General features: G+C 35.7%; 3 protein-coding genes across 3 annotated transcripts in view; 1 reads left to right on the plus strand and 2 right to left on the minus strand.

Moving 5' to 3' along the window:
* Nucleotides 1-543: 543 nt before the first annotated feature.
* Nucleotides 544-7,220, minus strand: LOC109033003 (protein FAM50 homolog). The gene is made up of 6 exons (XM_019045400.2): nt 6,864-7,220; nt 5,847-6,011; nt 5,196-5,492; nt 3,916-4,018; nt 2,687-2,841; nt 544-1,630 (listed from the first exon to the last, which is right to left on the minus strand). The coding sequence occupies exons 1-6, from the start codon at nt 7,041-7,043 to the stop codon at nt 1,403-1,405; spliced, it is 1,128 nt and encodes a 375-aa protein (XP_018900945.2). The 5' UTR covers nt 7,044-7,220; the 3' UTR covers nt 544-1,402.
* An 86-nt stretch (nt 7,221-7,306) lies between these two features.
* On the plus strand, nt 7,307-14,630 carry LOC109032995 (uncharacterized). Its single transcript, XM_019045385.2, has 5 exons — nt 7,307-7,449; nt 9,221-9,389; nt 9,994-10,203; nt 11,057-11,245; nt 13,740-14,630. The coding sequence occupies exons 2-5, from the start codon at nt 9,221-9,223 to the stop codon at nt 13,847-13,849; spliced, it is 678 nt and encodes a 225-aa protein (XP_018900930.2). The 5' UTR covers nt 7,307-7,449; the 3' UTR covers nt 13,850-14,630.
* A 966-nt stretch (nt 14,631-15,596) lies between these two features.
* LOC109032994 (uncharacterized) overlaps nt 15,597-18,515 on the minus strand; it is an 85,656-nt gene continuing 82,737 nt past the window's right edge. Inside the window, 1 exon segment of the mRNA XM_019045378.2 lies at nt 15,597-18,384. Within this exon segment, the coding sequence (XP_018900923.2) occupies nt 18,327-18,384 (58 nt within the window). The 3' untranslated portion in view covers nt 15,597-18,326.

Raw genomic sequence — 18,515 nt, forward strand, 5'->3', positions numbered from 1 at the left:
TCAATCAGATTTAAACTACCAATAAGACTTAAATTTGAGAAAATGATTGGCTTGTTTTGGAAACTTTCTCTTTTTAAAACAAAAATTTTGAATTTGCAAAAAGTCCGGATAAGATAGAATTTTTTCCAAAATTTTGCAGGGTGTGTTTTCTTAATGATACCACCATGAGGTTAAAAGTCAACCAAAGCAAATTTAGAATTGTACTAATTGGTGATTCGAGAGTAAGTATCACAAATTTATCAGTAAAGGTCTTCACCCACAAGAATAGAGATGTTGCCATAGAGTTAGGTTGGTGAATGTAGAATTGGCCATTGATCACTTAAGAAGTCGTAACAATTCCATAACACTAAATATCCGGTTTTTTATCATTCTGTGACGCATTTTATTGCTACACTTTGAACCCTACAACAAAATCACAATGCTCCTTCCTATTCTTTAAATTTGCTAAAAAAAATTGACGTTTACATGAGCAAGTTGACAGTACTTAGTTGCTCAAAGGAATAAAATGGAAAAATTATTGCAGTTGAGAAACCAAAACGAGAGTAGACATATGTATAATTTTCTAGTTTATTAATAAAAAATTACATAAAATTACACACATACAAGTTCATTACATACACAATTTTTGAACACTTTCACTCTTTTTGTAATGATAGCAGGGACACTCAATGTGCTAGGTGATTTGCACTCTCATTGTCCTGAAATTTAGGCGCTTATTGAAGGATCGATCATTCTCCCAATTCAAAAAATCATACGGACCGATTTCATACAGTGTATGCTGTACTCAATCCCATTGCTGCACCAAAATGTTTCTGAAGAGTAAGCAACCCTACTTGGAGTATCAAAGAATTCAGCTCTGGCTCAACTTTGCAGTTATTTTATTTGATTGTCTAAGCAACTTCCTGAGCACAATGAGATTTTAAAATCGAACTTTATGTGTGTCAAAGTCGAGAAAAGTGAGGCTGTAAAGTGAATTTTTCGGCCGTCTTACTTGCGTTTGCTAATGGAACTGTGGAGCTGTTGCTTTGTCTGAGTGGACACTGAAATTTCAGTGGACCATCAGTTAAGTCACCGAAATGTAGATCCTTCAAAGTAACAATAAAACTGAAAGACCAAAATGAGCAGAAAATTCCTGAATTTCTATTAAAATCAGGAAACAATGATCTTCATTGATTTTTCGTTGGTTGGTGAAACTTCAATTAAATTGAAAATTTACAACAAAATGTGCTCCAGTTATAAAAATTACTCTATTTACATTCATTCGATTGCTTGGAATTTCATGTGTCAGGGATTTTTTCCCAATTTTATGCCTGGAAATATCTGTTATAATAATTCAGCTATTGTCGCAGTTTAGGAGAGCTCTTGCAAAAAAAAATTTAGGCAGTAATAACAAGAGTAAAAACTACGGCTTTTTTGCTGATTTATCTTTGATGGAGTATTTTTCATAGGTTTTGGTCGGATCATAAGGCTCCCACCGACTTGCAGGGAATATGTGCTTGTTCCGCTCGTACCAACTTCTCAGTAAAACTTTTCCAGCATGCGAGTCTTCCTTTTCCACACTAGCATCACTCATCATTCTGATATCATCATGAACATCAAACGTAAATAAGGGGCCACTCTTTCCTCTTGCCTGAAAAAAGAGGGTAAACAAAAATTAGTCAAAAGAGCTGGGTGTAAGAGTTTATTGAGTAATTTAAATTGAAGATGTAAAAGTTAATTAGATTAGAATAGAGCAACTAAAAAATTATTAATCCAGGAAAAACATGGGATCAGTTTTTAAGCCTCTTTAATTTCAAAGATTAAAGTAAGCCATGGGCTAGCTACAAAAAACTTTTCCTGACTAGTTTTGATGTATGTTAGGCTGTCAAGAGATTTTCATTTGTTCACATAAAATTTTGTTTAAGGGCCAAAAGTAAGTGTGCATATCAAAGTTTCAGATAAAAGGGGAAACACCCCTCAGTTAATAAATACTGATCACTTGAGGAGTGCCCTCAGCAGAGCAGGATCAACTCTTTCGGCTTATTTTCAGAAACAACCTATCTACCACTGATTTCTCTATTAACATAGGTGCAGACTTTTAAAAAACACGTTCATGTACTTAGTTCTTTTCTGCTAGACTTTGTTGATAAGCACCTCCAGTTTCCCTTCTCAAGAAAAGTGCTGCCCATGATATTGCTCTAGTTGTTTCAAAATTGGATAGAGTTAAGCAAAACAGTCACATCTCTGTTGCAGAGTTTCAAAATCTCGACTTCTATTTTGATTTTTTGGAAGGAAACCTATTGGAGGAACCTGAAGATTGGTACATTTGACAATGTTCGAGTCGTACAATTTTTTCCATCAGATTGGTACAAACATACATCTGCAATTAGAAACTGCAGTTTGTAAAATGCAATCATATTTGCCCAATCCAATGTTCAATCAGTTTAGAGGCCAATGGCGCTGTAATTGGATGCTTTTAATGTTTCATCTCTATCCAGTTGCTGCCTCGACAAAGGATGGCGACAAAGCACTAGGGCTGGGCACCGTTGGCAAATTTTCTGGCGAGTTTGTAAGCAAAAGGCACGTTGATAGCCTGGCAGGTTATTACGCAAATTAAATCTATATTGTTGACAGGAAATTGAATTTTGTCACAGAATACTCATTAATTCATTTTATTAGAGTTACATTTTTATAAAGGAATCCTTACCTTGGTGACAATGAAATCATAGAAAGTGTAGTGATGAGGGAGAATGAGATCTTCTTTCACATACATTAGCTGATCTGCTGTTACAGTTTTCAATTCACTGAATTCTTTCCTTAGAAGCTCCAAACATCTCTGAAGGAACTGATAGACAGAATTACCTGCAAAATAAATGCAACATCCAACATTACATTATGACCAAGCAAGCATCACAAAAAACGAAAAATAAACATTACGTTTGAAATAATGTGTTCAGGATAGTTGGAGAGATGTACACATACATTGAATACAGTAAAAAGCTACACACAAAGTGGTACTATAGCTTCACTCATACACATTCATCACTGGAAAGAGTGTTTTAACTTCATCATGCACCAAATACAGCTGAAAATGAAGATTTGTCATCAAGGGGCACTGGTTGAAGGTGGTGGCTAAAAAATTGTGCAACCTGATTCTTGTTGCATCTTCACTTGTCGCAAAATGTCATGTTGAATTATACAAAATCTTCGTCATTTTTATAGAATTGGGAAGGCTCTGGAATTTTGGAGGTAAAGTTAGAGTTTGAGTGGGTATTTTACGCCTTGCCTCCACAGGACGTTTCATGGGATTTGTCCCAAGTTCGAATCGCAGGAATGAAACTTCTGGGCTTCTTCTCCGTTCAACAAAACAACAAAATTTCTTCTCCTCTCTGAGTCTCTTTTAGGACCCCACAAGGGCTCTGCTTGGTACTGCAATTAGTATTGGCTAACTCAATATTTTTCCCAACTTCGCGAGTGAGATTTTTCCCTGGGATAAATCCTATGAAACGTCCCGTGGAGACATGGCCTAAGAGAATTTCAGATGATTGAGAATAATTCAATGACAGTTACACTTGAAGCTCATCGAGAAATAATGCAGTAATGTACACAAAAAAGGGTAAATGATTGAGGTCAGATTTCTGTGATTAGACTGAATTGGAGAAAAACAAGCAGGAGCGGACAAACAGATGAAAATACCAGGAAAATCCTTGTGGTTTGACCAATAGGTACGTAGGGGAATTTTTTGCTGGTTTGTCTCTCTCACTCAGAAAAAAGAAAAAATAATAAATGAGCTAGTGTTCTCAGTTACTTTTTTGGTCTCAGTTCACTCCTGAGGACACAATAATTCTACTTTGATTTTTAGTGGAGGGATAATACAAAATTATACCCATAACGACCGCCAAAAATTTTTTTTGTAAAATGATTGAAGATTCTTACCTTTTTTCATTCTAAGTGTTTTACGATGCCCAGAGCCATCCCAGTAGCTGAATGTGATCTCTATTTCTTCTTCCTTTAGAGAAGACTGCTTAGCTGCCCATTCCTGAATGAAGAAATTAACACCAAAAGCTACAGATTTTAAAAATATTATGAACTTAAAACAAAAATGTCTTTTCATTTTGGCTCTCTACAAGCAACTGAAGAACCACTTTTCAAAAATTAGTCTAAAGAAACTTTTACAGACTCCTTAAATGTTTGAAAACGAACCTTGGTTGCATGAAATTCTTAAAAAGAAAATTTTCTACTTTTTCTTAAAATGAATTTTCATGCTTTAGGGTGATGTTTAGATTTTTGTTGGACTAAAAAATATTCGGATTTCCTGTTAAAAGGGGAACGGAGATCAGGATTTCGGCTGAAGTTGATGGTTTTACAGACCAACCAGACCGACATGAAAACAATCCGGAGAATGTCCAATAGGATGTGTAGATATGAATAATTGAGTGCCTATCACGCATGCATCCTGATTTTTTAAACGATTTCTGGCTTTGTCAACAAGATAAGACAAGACATAGCTCTATCTGAGTCTAGCAATATGTTGATTTTCAATGTCTTGTTGTGCTGATATCAAGAACTACGCACACAATACCAAGGAATTTGGCGCTGGCTACATTTTTATTTTATTTGATATGATGTTCTATACGGCCTTCTGAATACGATGAAATTTGAAAATCAAACTTTCCATGTGCCAATCTTGTGAAAAGCAGGGTTGAAAAATGAATAATTCGGAATTTTTGAACAACTGATTGAAGATCTTTTGTTTCCTCACAGGCCGGAAAAATAAAACAGACGAAAAGAATCAAATTCCTCTGGACAATAAGAGCATGCAGCATCCACACACATAGCAACAGTCCACATTTTCATTGGACAACGCTAGTAGGGGGCCAAAAAATTATCTTTTCAGCCCTGCTTTACTTCAGCGTGGCACATAGAAAGTTCCATTCTAAAAGCTCATGATGCTTGGGAGGTTGTGAGGACTTTGAAGCCTAAATAGGATGTGCACTTTACTACTGGCAAACAGCCGAGTTGGAGAAGACAGAAATCAGCCCTTCTCTGCTCTCATCTTGGGCTACTAAATTAGTCAACATTATTTCAGAGGTTGCTATCTTCTTTGATAGGATTTTTTTTAAGACTCAACATTTACAAATGGGCAACTTAATAGCCTGAATAAACGATTAACAGAATTTCTTACAGGCACAAAACATCTTGTGAGATATTCTTACCTGTCTCAATTCTTCTCGCAGTCTATTTTCTTCTTCCTCTCTTTCTCGATCTGGCAGAAAACTGGTGTCTACATCTGGATTTTTTCTTATCTTCTTTACAGGGCACAAAAATTCTCCTTCATCATCAGATCCAGACTGAGGCTCTTCTTTGATTTTTTCAGTTCTCACAATCTCTGCACTTTCACCGCTGCCTTCCGCCTCTGGCTCTTTCTTAATGCAAACTGAAGTCTCAGCTTCTTCTTCATCTTCTTCGCCTTCCTCTTCTTCCTCGTCTAACGTGAAAGATAAAGCTGCTATCTGTGCCACAACTCAAACAACATCTCAAAATTAAAACATTGATCAAATTTCACACCTGTCAGAGAACTGATTTAGAACTCATTTTTGCTGCAGACAACAACATGTATTAAATTTTTCAGACTTGACTTTTCAGACTTTTCAAGAATTCAGTTACAATGTCAATATGATAAAAGCTAAAAGTGATAAAAAATGTGCTTCGTTTGATTGTATATATTACGTTGTACTTTCTCTTAATTCATTCGAGAGAGTTACAATATTTGGCATAGATTATTATTCTTTTCAAGGTTAAAGAAAAATTTCCAATACTTCTCTTACAAGTAAAACATCTTTTTAAAAATGGTGAAACCAAAATACCTGTGATTTTTGTCGATTTTTTTCTGCTTGCTTCTCTTCAAGCTGTCTTTGCTTTTCCTTCTCCTTTTCTGCAATTTTTTGGGCCAACTTCTTTTCTCTCTCTTTCACTATGTTTTCCTGTTTCGCTTTCATCTCATCCAAAGTCACAAGACCTATTGTAGAGCTCTAAAGAAGAAGGGTGGAAAAAAATGAATGAACAAATGAAAAATAAAATAAGATAGAAGTTGAAATTTCCTTAGTATTCTTAGATGTTTTGAGAAACCAAGAAATTCTTCTAATTTGCAAAATGGTACGCTTTGTACCATATACATGATAGTTAGAGATTAAATGATACAAATAATTATACACTGATGTGGGAATGGATGGAAAGTAACTTATGGTTTACGAGGAAAAAAAGAGACTTTTTAGGAATGAAACTATGCTCATGACTATGCAATGTTAAGAAAAATACACATTCACACAGCTAAACTGCATGAAGGAAAGTGGAATATCGATTGATTACCTACATCCAGGTATTCAGGGGTGCAAAAAATGCCTGATCTACCGATGATGAAAAACAAATCTTGGGGCGCGAAGAAATTTTCAAATATTATTACCTTATTATCATTTTATTTGTTGCTTTTTTCTCCACATTTTCAAGGGCAAAGTGGGGCAGATCGCATATTCTGCCATGATATTAGGTTATTTGCCATAAAAATTGAGAATTTTTTGTCATGCAAATTATATATTTAGCCATGAGGGGAAAATGCCTCATAACAGCAAACGTCCAGCACTTAGGAACATTTATTCCACAATGCGCACTCATATACGATAAACTTAAATCGCGGGCGAAATTTTGTTATTCGACATTCCTGAGTAACACATTGCAAGACAAATTTGTGTTGGCTTTGCTGTTTGGGAAAAAGCTCTGTACTTGAGTTAATTTTTTTGGTGAAGTTCATATGAAAATTTATGTCTAGGTTCAGATGTTCGGGCTTCAACATATCGGTGGACAGCTGGACTAACGTCGTTACTCACCTTCAGTTGCTGCTCAACAGCATCATAGTGGGCGGCAAATTTGTTTTCAATTTTGGTCAACTTCAAGTCTTCTTCAATTTTCTTCTTCCGATATTCAATCTCCATTTGAGCTTTCTCTCTTTTCTTCATTAAGTGCATGGCTCTGCCAGCTTCACTTGCTTTTCCCTTGTAGTGAGCCATTCTGGGTTGATAAGATTAGTTGAAGGCGAGGAGCAAAATAACGTTATGTACAACTGAGCACGTAAAAAATTCCCTTTTTCACACCTTAACTTAAACTTAAGAAAATTACGATAAATTCGATGAGAGAAAGAGAAAAAGAAAAGATATAAAATTCAAGCGACTGCGAAGGAACGATGATAAATATCAACATAACCTACAAATTTTTCATTTTTGTTGTTGTTTTTACACATTGTTGCCAAATGTTTCGTCCCTTCTTTTAGAAAGGAAGTTTGGCTTCATTGTAAACAAATGTAAACACAAAAACAAAAAGTTTGAACTTTTCCGCCAAAACTTTCTGCAGCCGGAACACAACACAAAGAGAGTTTGAGTTTTTATATAAATCAGAACATTATTTAAAGTGATCGAGGTATGTATTTAACTGATAAGTTTTCTTACTTTCCAAACTCATTTTTACCATTTTAACATCAGTGCTTTGGGAACAGTCAGTGCTCAGCGAAAGCTGCAAAACTCATCCATCGCAAAAATTGCTTATCCTTTCCTCCCATTATTCTGCTGCCTCCTTCGGTTTGTTCAGTCATTTTGTGGGGAACGAGTCCCGCCTCTATGGTCCCTACATATCAGAAATGCCCTCAGTCTTGTCACGATACCGCAATGTGTAGTGTAGACTGAGGTATTTCTGATAGGGACGGAGAAAAAGGACTTTTCGGGAAGAGGTGGTGGCTGCAAGAGGTGATGAAAGGAAAAACAAAGATTTTCCTTCTAACGAATTGGACAGGTCACCCTTGAGAGGGAGAAAAAACGGGGCGAAAGCGCAGGCGATGCCACAGCTCCCTTCGGCACGAATTTCCACAACACTCTGCCCGAACTCTCTCGACCCCGCGATGCGGCGTCCACTGATCGCGAATCCATGTGAATCTGTATCAGCAAAAAAAGATGAAGAGTAGCATTGTCTAATATCCTCCTAAAATTGAAAGAATTTATGGCGGATATTTGGAAACAAATACTTCTCCGACAATTTGACTTCAGATTATGGTGATTAACTACTCATCGTAGTAGTTATATGTGAGATTTCCATTGGGATTCATCTTAGGAATTGTCCATGGAAGGCAATGGACTGGGTACCTGCAGAGCTCCACCATAGCAGTGGACCAAGTAAAAAAGTAACGCGGACTACCTCAATTCTCCACGCTTCGTTTATAGAAAGAATCCTCACAGGAAAACACCTCATCAACGAGTCCCTCTCCATCAAAATGAATAGATTGGCCCAAGTCTGTGGCCAGGCAGCGCTGATACCCGCCTCTTTTGATTCCATATCAAAGTATCATGATGCTTGGCTATTAAGTATGTTGAACATTGTAAAATCTATGCACGCAATTCGCCATTAATGCTCAATACTGTAATTTGCAATAAGCTCTACAGTTTAGCACCAACTATTGATGCTATTAGTGGTACATCACAGGAAGGCGATGTACTTACTTCAATTGATTCTCATTGGTAGCATTGAAAGAAGTAATATGTATCATTGTCATTTTAGATCCAAACAGCAAGTCTGGTATGGTCATGTTCAACGAATGGCGGATGGCAGATTGCCTAAGAAGGTACTAAACCGAACTCCTTCTGGAAGAAGACGTACCAGGACGCCCAGTGAAATCGTGGATATGTGCCATTCATAATGAAATTACAAGGTGCAATTTACTAGATGACCTCTGGGTCGATAGACAAGAATGGCGATTAGGTGTCGCAAAGCGCCCGGGCGCGAGCAACTTGTATACAATTACGATGGAAAATACTGTGATTTCCTGTGCTACCTACATTACAAGAACATTGTAATTTGCTTGAGCCATTTTTTGGGTATGACATCTGTACGCCAATCATTCGGCAAGTCAAGACGAGATAGCCCTATTTGCACCATGCAGTGTATTGGATTTTTTCTGTCTTTTTGTGCCGACATCAAATTTCGGTTATCAGGCTGCTGATATTATCAGTGGGTTGTTCTGATCTCATGCTCTCTGGTGACGGAGCTATCTCAAAGCTAATGCTCTCAGACTGTTACCTTAGAGATCCCAATCATCATGTTTGGTGTCATGTTGAAACCAGCATGTCTATAAAGGTACTCTAGAGACCAGCACACACAACACACAACATGTAACATGTGTTTTTCATTCTGTTTTTTGCAGATGAAGTGCTCCTTTTTCAGCACCCCTGATTGTCTTCAGACCATTGATGAGGATATAAGGGAATTTAAGAAAAAATTTGGTAATTTTACTACTCACAAGGCAGAAACATTGCTACTAGAAATAATTGAAACACTGGATTTTTTCTCTTCAGATGATAATAGTAAAATTGGTAAGTGGCAGCAGTAAGAGTAATAGCAATTTAGTGGTATGAGTAGTACGCAGTAAAAGTAATAGTAGTAATAGTATTAGTAGTAGTTAGTAGTAATAAGACCTCCGCACTCTGGCTGATTTTCAGTAAAAAATGGTACTCCCTGTGCGCTTCCATGCTCAGGGTGATAGCGTATTAGTATGAAACTCTTTGAAAGATGTCAGATGAGACTTACTTATGATGTCTGTAGGATTTACTATGTATGTATCAATGTATTCTACAAACAGATGCTCTTATTTTATTGAGTAGCTTGTTTTTGCACTTCAAGCTTCCGAGTTCTGTTGGATACCCATTGTTATCCACTGAAAATAATTGCATTTTCTAAAACGTTGACAATTCAAAAATACAGACTGTTGATTTACCTCTTTATACATCATTAACTAAGAGGGTTTTACAAAAAATAAAGGAGTGCCAACTCCCTGAAGAGCTATTGGAAGATAGGGGACTGTGGCGGCTATGTTTTGATGTATGTGTACATTATTGATTTTTATTTTATAATTCTTCGATTGATTTTGTCCTAAGTTGTTCAGATCCGGTTCTCAATTTATGTTATATTTGTTCTAAGGAACTTTACTGAAGTTAAAGGAGACGGTTGAGGCTCTGGAAAATGAAATCAAGGAAGAGTACTCAGGTGATGGCTCTCTAGAAAATTTTGTAGCGATGGAGAAGGAGATTAAAGGCATGGCAAAAACTTGCTCAGATCTTCAGCGGGAACGGAAGGAACTCCAAGAAGATATTGAGAAATTAAATTCTTTATGGACCCAAAAAAATGTTGGTAAGTAACAAGTCCAGATTCGGCTGAATGCTATCCCTATTTATGGATTCTGAGAGATCTATTGGTGACCTGTGCACAACATAAATAATCTTGAAACCTTTTCTCAAAGTAACTGTTTAGAGACTAGAGGGAGAGTAAAGTAACTTCCAAATTCATAAATCCTTTAAATGTAGAACTTTTCTTTCTATTACTCAAGAGAGTTGTAAAAACTTCTTAATCGCTCGACCAGCAGGTTGCTATCAGTTGCTGGCAAAAATAGAAAGGCCCTTATAACAGGTTTTGAAAATGGGTAGGTCGGACCGAACTAGCTTAAAAATTACATATTTTGTGTCATGTCAGGGTGGAAATCGCGTCTTTTTTGTAAAATGGCAATGAAAATTTCACACATCGCGGCAAATTGCGATTGTTTGTAGTTTTTTTTTTAAGAGTTTATTTATTGTAACCTTCCTAGGAGGAGGAATTATATGTACAATTATCTTAATGTATGTACATAAGGGTATATGAAAGTAATAACTGGATAATTACTTATTTCTATAATGATCTGTTTGTACTGAAATGGAAAAAAAACGGCTCATGACGTTGAAATTCTTTTCGAGAGAGGGGTTTTTCCAGAAGAAAAGATTTTTTGAAAAATGGGAGGGCTAAGAACCTCTACATCCCTGTTACTCAGCACACAATAAACAAGAAGTAGAAAAGAACAGAAATTGTCTTACATCTTGTCACTTAGGAACTTTTGATTTGGATGGTTGTGCACATGTTCTAACAAATGAATAGAACCTCATGAAGTTTTCTAGAATTTTGCTTCTGGAAATTTTACTATGGCATTAATTGTAAACTTTGTTTTTATTTTCAGAAATGGACGAAACACGAGACAAGGTGATGGACAAGTTCAACCTATTAGAACAAATTACCAAACTATATGAGAAGCACCTTGGTGTTTTTTTGTGTCCTGTAGGTGATAGCTCTTTCCGATTGATGTTTAATAATGATCTAAAACAACCTATGTTCATCAATTTGAAGTATGAAAATGGTTTGATCAAAGGTAAGTAGAATATCATGTTATATTTGAATTATTCAGCTGCAGGGAAAGTAAAACTAAGTCTGTTTGAAGTGAAATCAGTAACATATAGGGCCAGTAATGCTAATAATTACAAAATCTTGCTTTGATGGTGAAATCATGTGGGTCAGCTAAAAATGATGATTTTTTCAAACTCCAAGCCAGTGGGTCTGGCTTTGACAGAGACCTTAGTCTTGAAAAACATGTTGTATGTCATCCCCATAATTATGTAGGCAATTATTTGTTCCCGCTCTGTTAGATCTATGATAAATGTAGAAGTATCACCCCAATTTGCTCTAGAGTACCTGTATAGCGAGAGTATGGACAGATTGCTCCATGGAGGGCTTAGGGCCCAAAAGTGCAGCCACCCTTCTAACCAACTTCTAACGCACAAAATTTCACTGCCAGTCTGTAGATTCCAAACCTAACCAAGATGGCTAAGAAAGTACATAAATGAGCTTTCTTCCGCAAAAATGAGTAAATTTATGCAAAAACTAAGTCAAATTCGTGCTTTATAAACGATGGTTCGTAACAATTGTATTAATAAATCGCTCTGGATAATTGAAATTCATAGGTTGGCTGCATTTCTGGGCCCTAACTTTATTCGCGGAGGCATCGGTGAAGGCCTGATGGATTTTCGGAGTTTCACATCTGTCTATACTCTCGCTATGCAGGTACTCTAATTTGCTCATCCGTGGAAGAGGAAAAAACCACAAAGGTTATACTGTATGCGATGGATGACTTGAATCACCGAGTTTTTCCAAAGGCAGTAACTAACTTGATTTATATTCAAAATAGAAACTGGGGTTTTGATAGATCTCATTATTTTTCTCCTATAATTTCTAGAAACTAAGATACGATCCTATCCTAATGGCATTTCGACGGTGAAACTACCAGACCACGTATCTCGTTTGCGGTATGTAAAAATCTCTGCTTTCATTTTATTTTTTTGAAGGAGAAAAAAATCAATATAATTTCTTGAAATTTTCACAGAGTTTTTTTCCGGAAATAGAAGAAAAAACACGGAAGATTTCGAGAATTGACGTTGACTAGTTTTCCATTTATAAAATAAAGTATGACAGGAAGTCTACAACGTCGCAAATCGAGATACATGGTCTGGCAGTTTCACCGTTGATTTGCCTTTTATAATTGAAACTCACCACTGAGACTCAACAATAGTGAATACTCGAAATTTCTAAAAAGAAGACTTTACTGTATCCCAGGGACTCCTCTGGAAAGCTAAGTAATGATTTTTCCTCTTACAGTTTACCATACTGCTGACCATGAATCTTGCATGAATTATGATTTTCCTAAGACTGGATAGGTGCTTAGGCTATGAAAGATTTATTTCTGTAAGGAAAAACAAATTTAGTTTTTCATGCGCTGAGATTAGAACCTTTAATACAGGGTGGACTAGACCACTAGTACCAGGTTTTTTTCTCGATTATTTTAGGTCAAAGTCAAGGACAGCAGCATCGAATAAAGGATTGACCCCAAAGAATGCGAAATTAATCATCCCAAAATCCTGTTTGTCTCCTTCGAGTATAAGATGGGATCTTTACTCTTGAAAATCAGAGTTCCCATTATACATTTGATTTATCATAATCAAGAAATATAGAAAATTTATATTAAATCAACATTAAATAGTCCAAAATCGATCCATCCCTGTCCGAAATACTGACCCCTGAAGATGGGGAACAGAGCTCTCCTTAATAAAATGCTCAATCACTAAATCTACAAAGTCGCCTCGGACATAGGTATTTTCACAGGCTATCAATTCCAAAGAATTCCGGATCTGACCATCTCAAAGCCGCCCGGAGGGTTTCGTCTACCTCATCACTAATGCCTCAAGGGGCTTACGAACCATCAGATTTGGATTTCTTGGGGTCGATTACTTGTGAAAACACCCTTTTCCCAGGTATCTTTGTCAATTAAGATGCTCCTCTTACTCTCAAAGGGGAACAGAGGTACCATGGGATGATGAAGTTTGGATTCCTTGGAGTCAATTCCCTAGTTCATTGTTTCCTGGGCAAAGAAACGTATCCACATTTCAAAATTGCCAAATTTCACTTCACAATTTTTATTTTACTTACCTAAATACTATTGGATGTTTTTTTATTGAAAATTGCACACATTTTTCCATGGATTGTCCTAAAAAATGAGCAATTTTTAAACAGAAATCGTGCGGATATTTTGTAAGTGAAATAATGAATTGTGTGGGTAGATTTTGCAATCACAGAATGGAGATGTCCTCCTTTATCTGGAAAATAACGATTTGTGCTGGGAATCTCGACTTTGTCTAACCTAAAATAATTGAGAGAAAAGCCTGGTGCTGGTGATCTGGGCCATCTTGTAGATCCTACCATCACCACCTCGACCCTACCACCTACCATCTTACCCTGTACCATCCTACTCATGAAGTTTGTGTTTTTTATGGCTTTAGAGCATTACTAATTGCATTATTTTATGTCTGTTTTAGTCGTAAATGTTAATACGAGCACCCAGGACAAAGAAGCCATTGTGAAAAAAGTTAAATCCTCTGCAGATTATCAAGGCCTTTTATCTGTGATGGATTCTTACAGGAAGTAAGAATTTGGTCAGGTAAGATAATGTGAAGATAGTGCTTTTTATTGATTTACTCAGGGTTTCAAAAAGGGCAGCGCACTGAATATCCAGAAATTTGGCGCCTGCTTCGTTTTGGTATTATTTGATACGATGTTCGTTACGGCCTTCTGAATATGTTGAGCTTTTAAAATCTGACTTTTGTCAAGGTCGAGAAAAGCAGGGCAGAGAACTGAATTTATTGGCTTTCCTACATGTGTTTTCTAACGAAATTGTGGAGCTTTTGCCAAGTGAGAAAAAAAATTAAATTCAATGGAATAGAAGTTCAACCGGTCAATTTATTTCTACTTAAAAAAAAGGGCACAGCTTGATCTTATCAAGTCCTATTAGCCGGACTAAATTGCATCATTTTACTCACTGCCAGTATGTGCTTCTATTTGTAATTTATATTTCATAATTCTTTTAATTTTAATTTTGCACTCTTTGATGTATGATTGAAGATATTTTAATTTTGCCTTTTGAGTGCTTAAAACTATATTTTTTACTCTAAATCCAATTTCGGGGTGTAAAAATAATATTTTGCTGGTTAAATTAAATTAATTATGTAGTTGCATGCGCATTGTATCATCTGTTGTACCTGAGCTTTTTGAAAAAATTAAGAAGCTAACTTTGTTGCGATTGTAAGCAATTGTGAATATCATAGGAGATTATTAATCTTTTAAACTCATGTTCAGACTTTTTTTAATCAGTTGTCAACTGCATATCTGCTCTGTTTTCCACTCAATAAATTATTAATTTTTTTAAAATATTCTTTTGACTGGCCATTCTTGCTCCTACAGTTCATGCAATTGAATGGTAAAATGTTAAACTTTACAAAGTTAAAGATATTTTGTCCCCCCTAATTGATAGCAAATTCAGGTTTTAGTGAAGTGAGGATATTAGTTGTAACCATCTTAGTGCTCAAAATGTAGAACTTAACTCCAGGTATTGGCTTCCTTTTTTTCAGATGTTATTTATCAAGCATTTTAGCACAAAACCGCCCAAAAAGTTTCTGTCAAATCGGATTCTGGCGATTTAAAATATTCAGTCCAGAAATTATAGTTTTGCGTGAAAGCAATTTAAAGATTTCATCTGCCGAGTCTGAGTTCAAAATCATTTGATTAAAACACAACTTAATACCCTCTACTGGTAGTCATAAAAGTGAACCAAACCGTTCGCAACTTACTTTCAGGGGGACTAAAAAGTCCCGAGTCTCCAGCGATCTGGAAAACCAGAGAATTCATGGAGAAAGTCAGGGAATTTTGAGAGAATGTAGGCTTAGTGATGGAGCTATACCTTTTGAGAGAGTTCGAATAACTTCTAAGTGCCTTTGACCATAATTTGAGCCCCTAGAAGTGGAAATTACGTCCAAAGTTTAGAAAAAGTCACTGTGATCAACCGGAAAGAACCTCAGTGAAAGTTTCATGCGGAGCTCACGGAAAGTTAGAAAATTAGGAACTTTGGAGTCAGGGAAGTAGAAAATGAAGAATTATTGAAACCTCGGAGAGTATTTAACATAAAAATTCAAATTCTCTGTCATAATGCTAAATTTACTTTTAATAGATCTCCTCTAATAGTTTACCTCTACACAATAACATTTGCTTTTTTTTTTATGGTCACACTTAGAAATTGTAGAAGCATTTTCATTATAAGGTATCAATGATATCAAGTACTCCCACTGCCTTAATTTTCAAATACAGGATTTTTATCCAATAATTAATGAAATAAAATGGAGTAGTTTGTAACAAAAATTTTATTTAAGTCCATCAACCACCAGTTCTGGTACCTTAAATATACAAAATTTAAACAGTAAACTTAACGGTAGACAACCATCGTTGTAAGTAATACAATCAAAGGGATAAAAGTTTCTTAAGTTCATTAAAAGTTGGTAACAATGATTTCCCACCTTAATATGTGGTGATAACATCAGAATAAATTTTGAAAAATGATAACAATTTTTTTTTTGACTAGTTCAACCTTAGCACCCTTTTCCTGATTAAAATATATCCAGCCAAACCATTAAGTAGAGTTCCCCCTTAAAAAAAAAACAACAATACTCAGAGGCCGTGAAAGGGTCCCTTCAGGACTTCAATTAAGTACTTGCTATACATAGTTTTAGCATTTCGAATTACATTTCGAAAAGAAAAACAGAGGTTCTACAAAGTAAAAGAATTTCGGAGATGTGTTCTCTGCTGTATGAGTTCATAACTACAAAATTGATATCTAATGAAATATTGATTAAGGTGAAGAGTCCCTTGATCTAATCACGGTCAATCTGACGTTTGGAAAGACAATGTTTGAATTTAATGCTCAAAAAAGGGGAGAGCCAGAGTTCAAAATTTGCCCAGATTTGTGACCTAATTAAATGGATACGACTAATGCTGATTTGACCACCATATGTAGATAAACATGAACAACTTCAAAACGAAGCGGATTTGAGATATTTGAATATAACAGCATTTTGATGTGAAAATTTAAATGCGGCTGATGTGGATGATTCCTTTGAACCTTTCTTTGAAATTTCTTTTTGATGACCCTCTGTTATGAATCACGAAGATATTTTGCAAACTTTTTCATTCAAAAAGTTTTCGCTGAGATTGATTTAAAATAAATTTTCAACATCGTTTTGTCAAGACTAAAAGAACAGAAGGCTCTTTAAACCAATGCTAGTCTTAAATTTATCACGGGGCTCTTGGTGACTGGTCTGTATCTTAAATCTTGGTCGTCAATTGACGTTGAATCAATTTTGCCAGATTTATGGTCAGATTTTCTCTTGCTTTCTAAGAAAAATTCATCTATTTGGAGATCACAGATTAAAGAGATATAAGTATTCTGAACCACAAAATTTGACATGCGCAGGGTTCATCATATTCATTTCAGTGCGAAATGAAAGTGACTTGTATGTCATCTTTAGAAGTTAGCTGCTGTGATTAGAAACAAAAAAAAAAAAAAATATAATAAACAGGCATATTTTCACAGCATACAAGATTTCAATATCTTAAATAACGTGAATATAAAAATCTGATCAGTACCAATATATTTACAAATTCCTTATGATTAACAATTAAAAAATCTAAACATCCGTCCAGGAACGGGTAAAAGTGTTGGCAGAGACAGGAGAAAAAGAATAGATTTAAAAATTTAGAGCTGCTGGACTGGTTGGAAAGAAAAAAGATTGCTTTAAAATATAATTTTGTTCCTTTTTTTTGCCATTTGGAAACTTACGGACTGAAAAAATTTTAACCCTGATTCTTAAATTACCTGATATGACAAAAATCAACTCCAAATTTTCTTTTGTTCCTTTTTAATTTTTAAAGCCTATAGGTTCAAGTAACTACACTGTTTCATTACAAAATAAAAAGATGATTCGTACCCCAGAGTTGTTAGGTTAATTGTTTCTTCAATGTCAATGAGCGAAAACAAAATAACGAATTGTCATTGAAATTTAATCTCTTCCTCTTTCTCTCCTGCTCTGAAAAAACAGAGGGATAGAGACATTGCAAAAGAGAATCTTTTTTGCAACCGACCTCTATATCCTTCAAGCGATTATTGTTCTTAAGGTGCAGAGCTAAAGGTTTAAAATTATTTGAACTAAGTACGATAGTTCTTACTATAAAAATTCACCTGAAAGTTTATTCCTTTTGGCCTCTTGCTCGCCTTAAAACACCTCACACTCCCTGATTTAAGACCACAATTCTTACAAATAAGGCCTCCTTTATTTTTGACCTTATAAGCTCTTCATAAAAGTTATTGTCATGATGAAAGAGGATCAACATTAAGCACCTCCAAAGCTTGTGATGTTCGTTATACTAAAAGTTTTACTTATTTATTTACAAAAAACCCTGCTAAATACTTAAATGGAGGGACCTTAAAGTTCTTTAGACTAAGATGTAAACAAATAAGATTTCTTTGAAAGCTGAAAAACAGAGGCTAGAGTCAAAGTGAATAACCTCTAGTTTGAGGTTAGCTGTCCTCATCTGATATATCACAGCCTGCACAAAGCTAGCGACTCACAGATAGCTGGATAGCGTAATACTACACTTAACGGCCTCTTCAATTTTTGAAATTATATCATTTCTATGAATTCATGGCCTTGCAAATGTGGGAAACTTAAGCTGGATTGATGTTGTTTGATCTCACTATTTCCATGATCATGGCAATCCCCAATCTTTAATATATGTAACATTATAAAGTTAGACTCAACTTTGGGCCTGTCACAGATCACTCACTCTTTTAATGTGTACAAATGAGATGCCATTGCAATTCAAAAGTTTCCCTCACAAAAATGCAAAATCCTGCAATATTTCTGGTCCCCGAGACCTTTCAACCAGCAATGAAAAATCCTTGGGTACAAACGAACAAATAAATTAGTATAACAAATTGGTAACAGATAAAAGGAACATGCTTGAGGAGAGATACATCAGATGTCTACTCTCCAGTCCAGCGGGTCATCCTTTGGGGCTGGTCAGCGGCACCACTTGTTATTTCTTGGGCGAAGAAATGGGAAAGCAGTTGTCGACAGTCTATAAGATTAAAAATGAAAAGTTAGCAGAGACGCAAATGATAATTTTGGAGAATGTTCATTTTAACCTTAACCCTTCCAATACCAAGTTAAAATGTGCTATGCACATCCCATAAACCAGGTTGAGAGAGA

This window comes from Bemisia tabaci, chromosome 7 (assembly GCF_918797505.1).
Source record: "Bemisia tabaci chromosome 7, PGI_BMITA_v3".
NCBI classification, from domain to species: Eukaryota; Metazoa; Arthropoda; class Insecta; order Hemiptera; family Aleyrodidae; genus Bemisia; species Bemisia tabaci.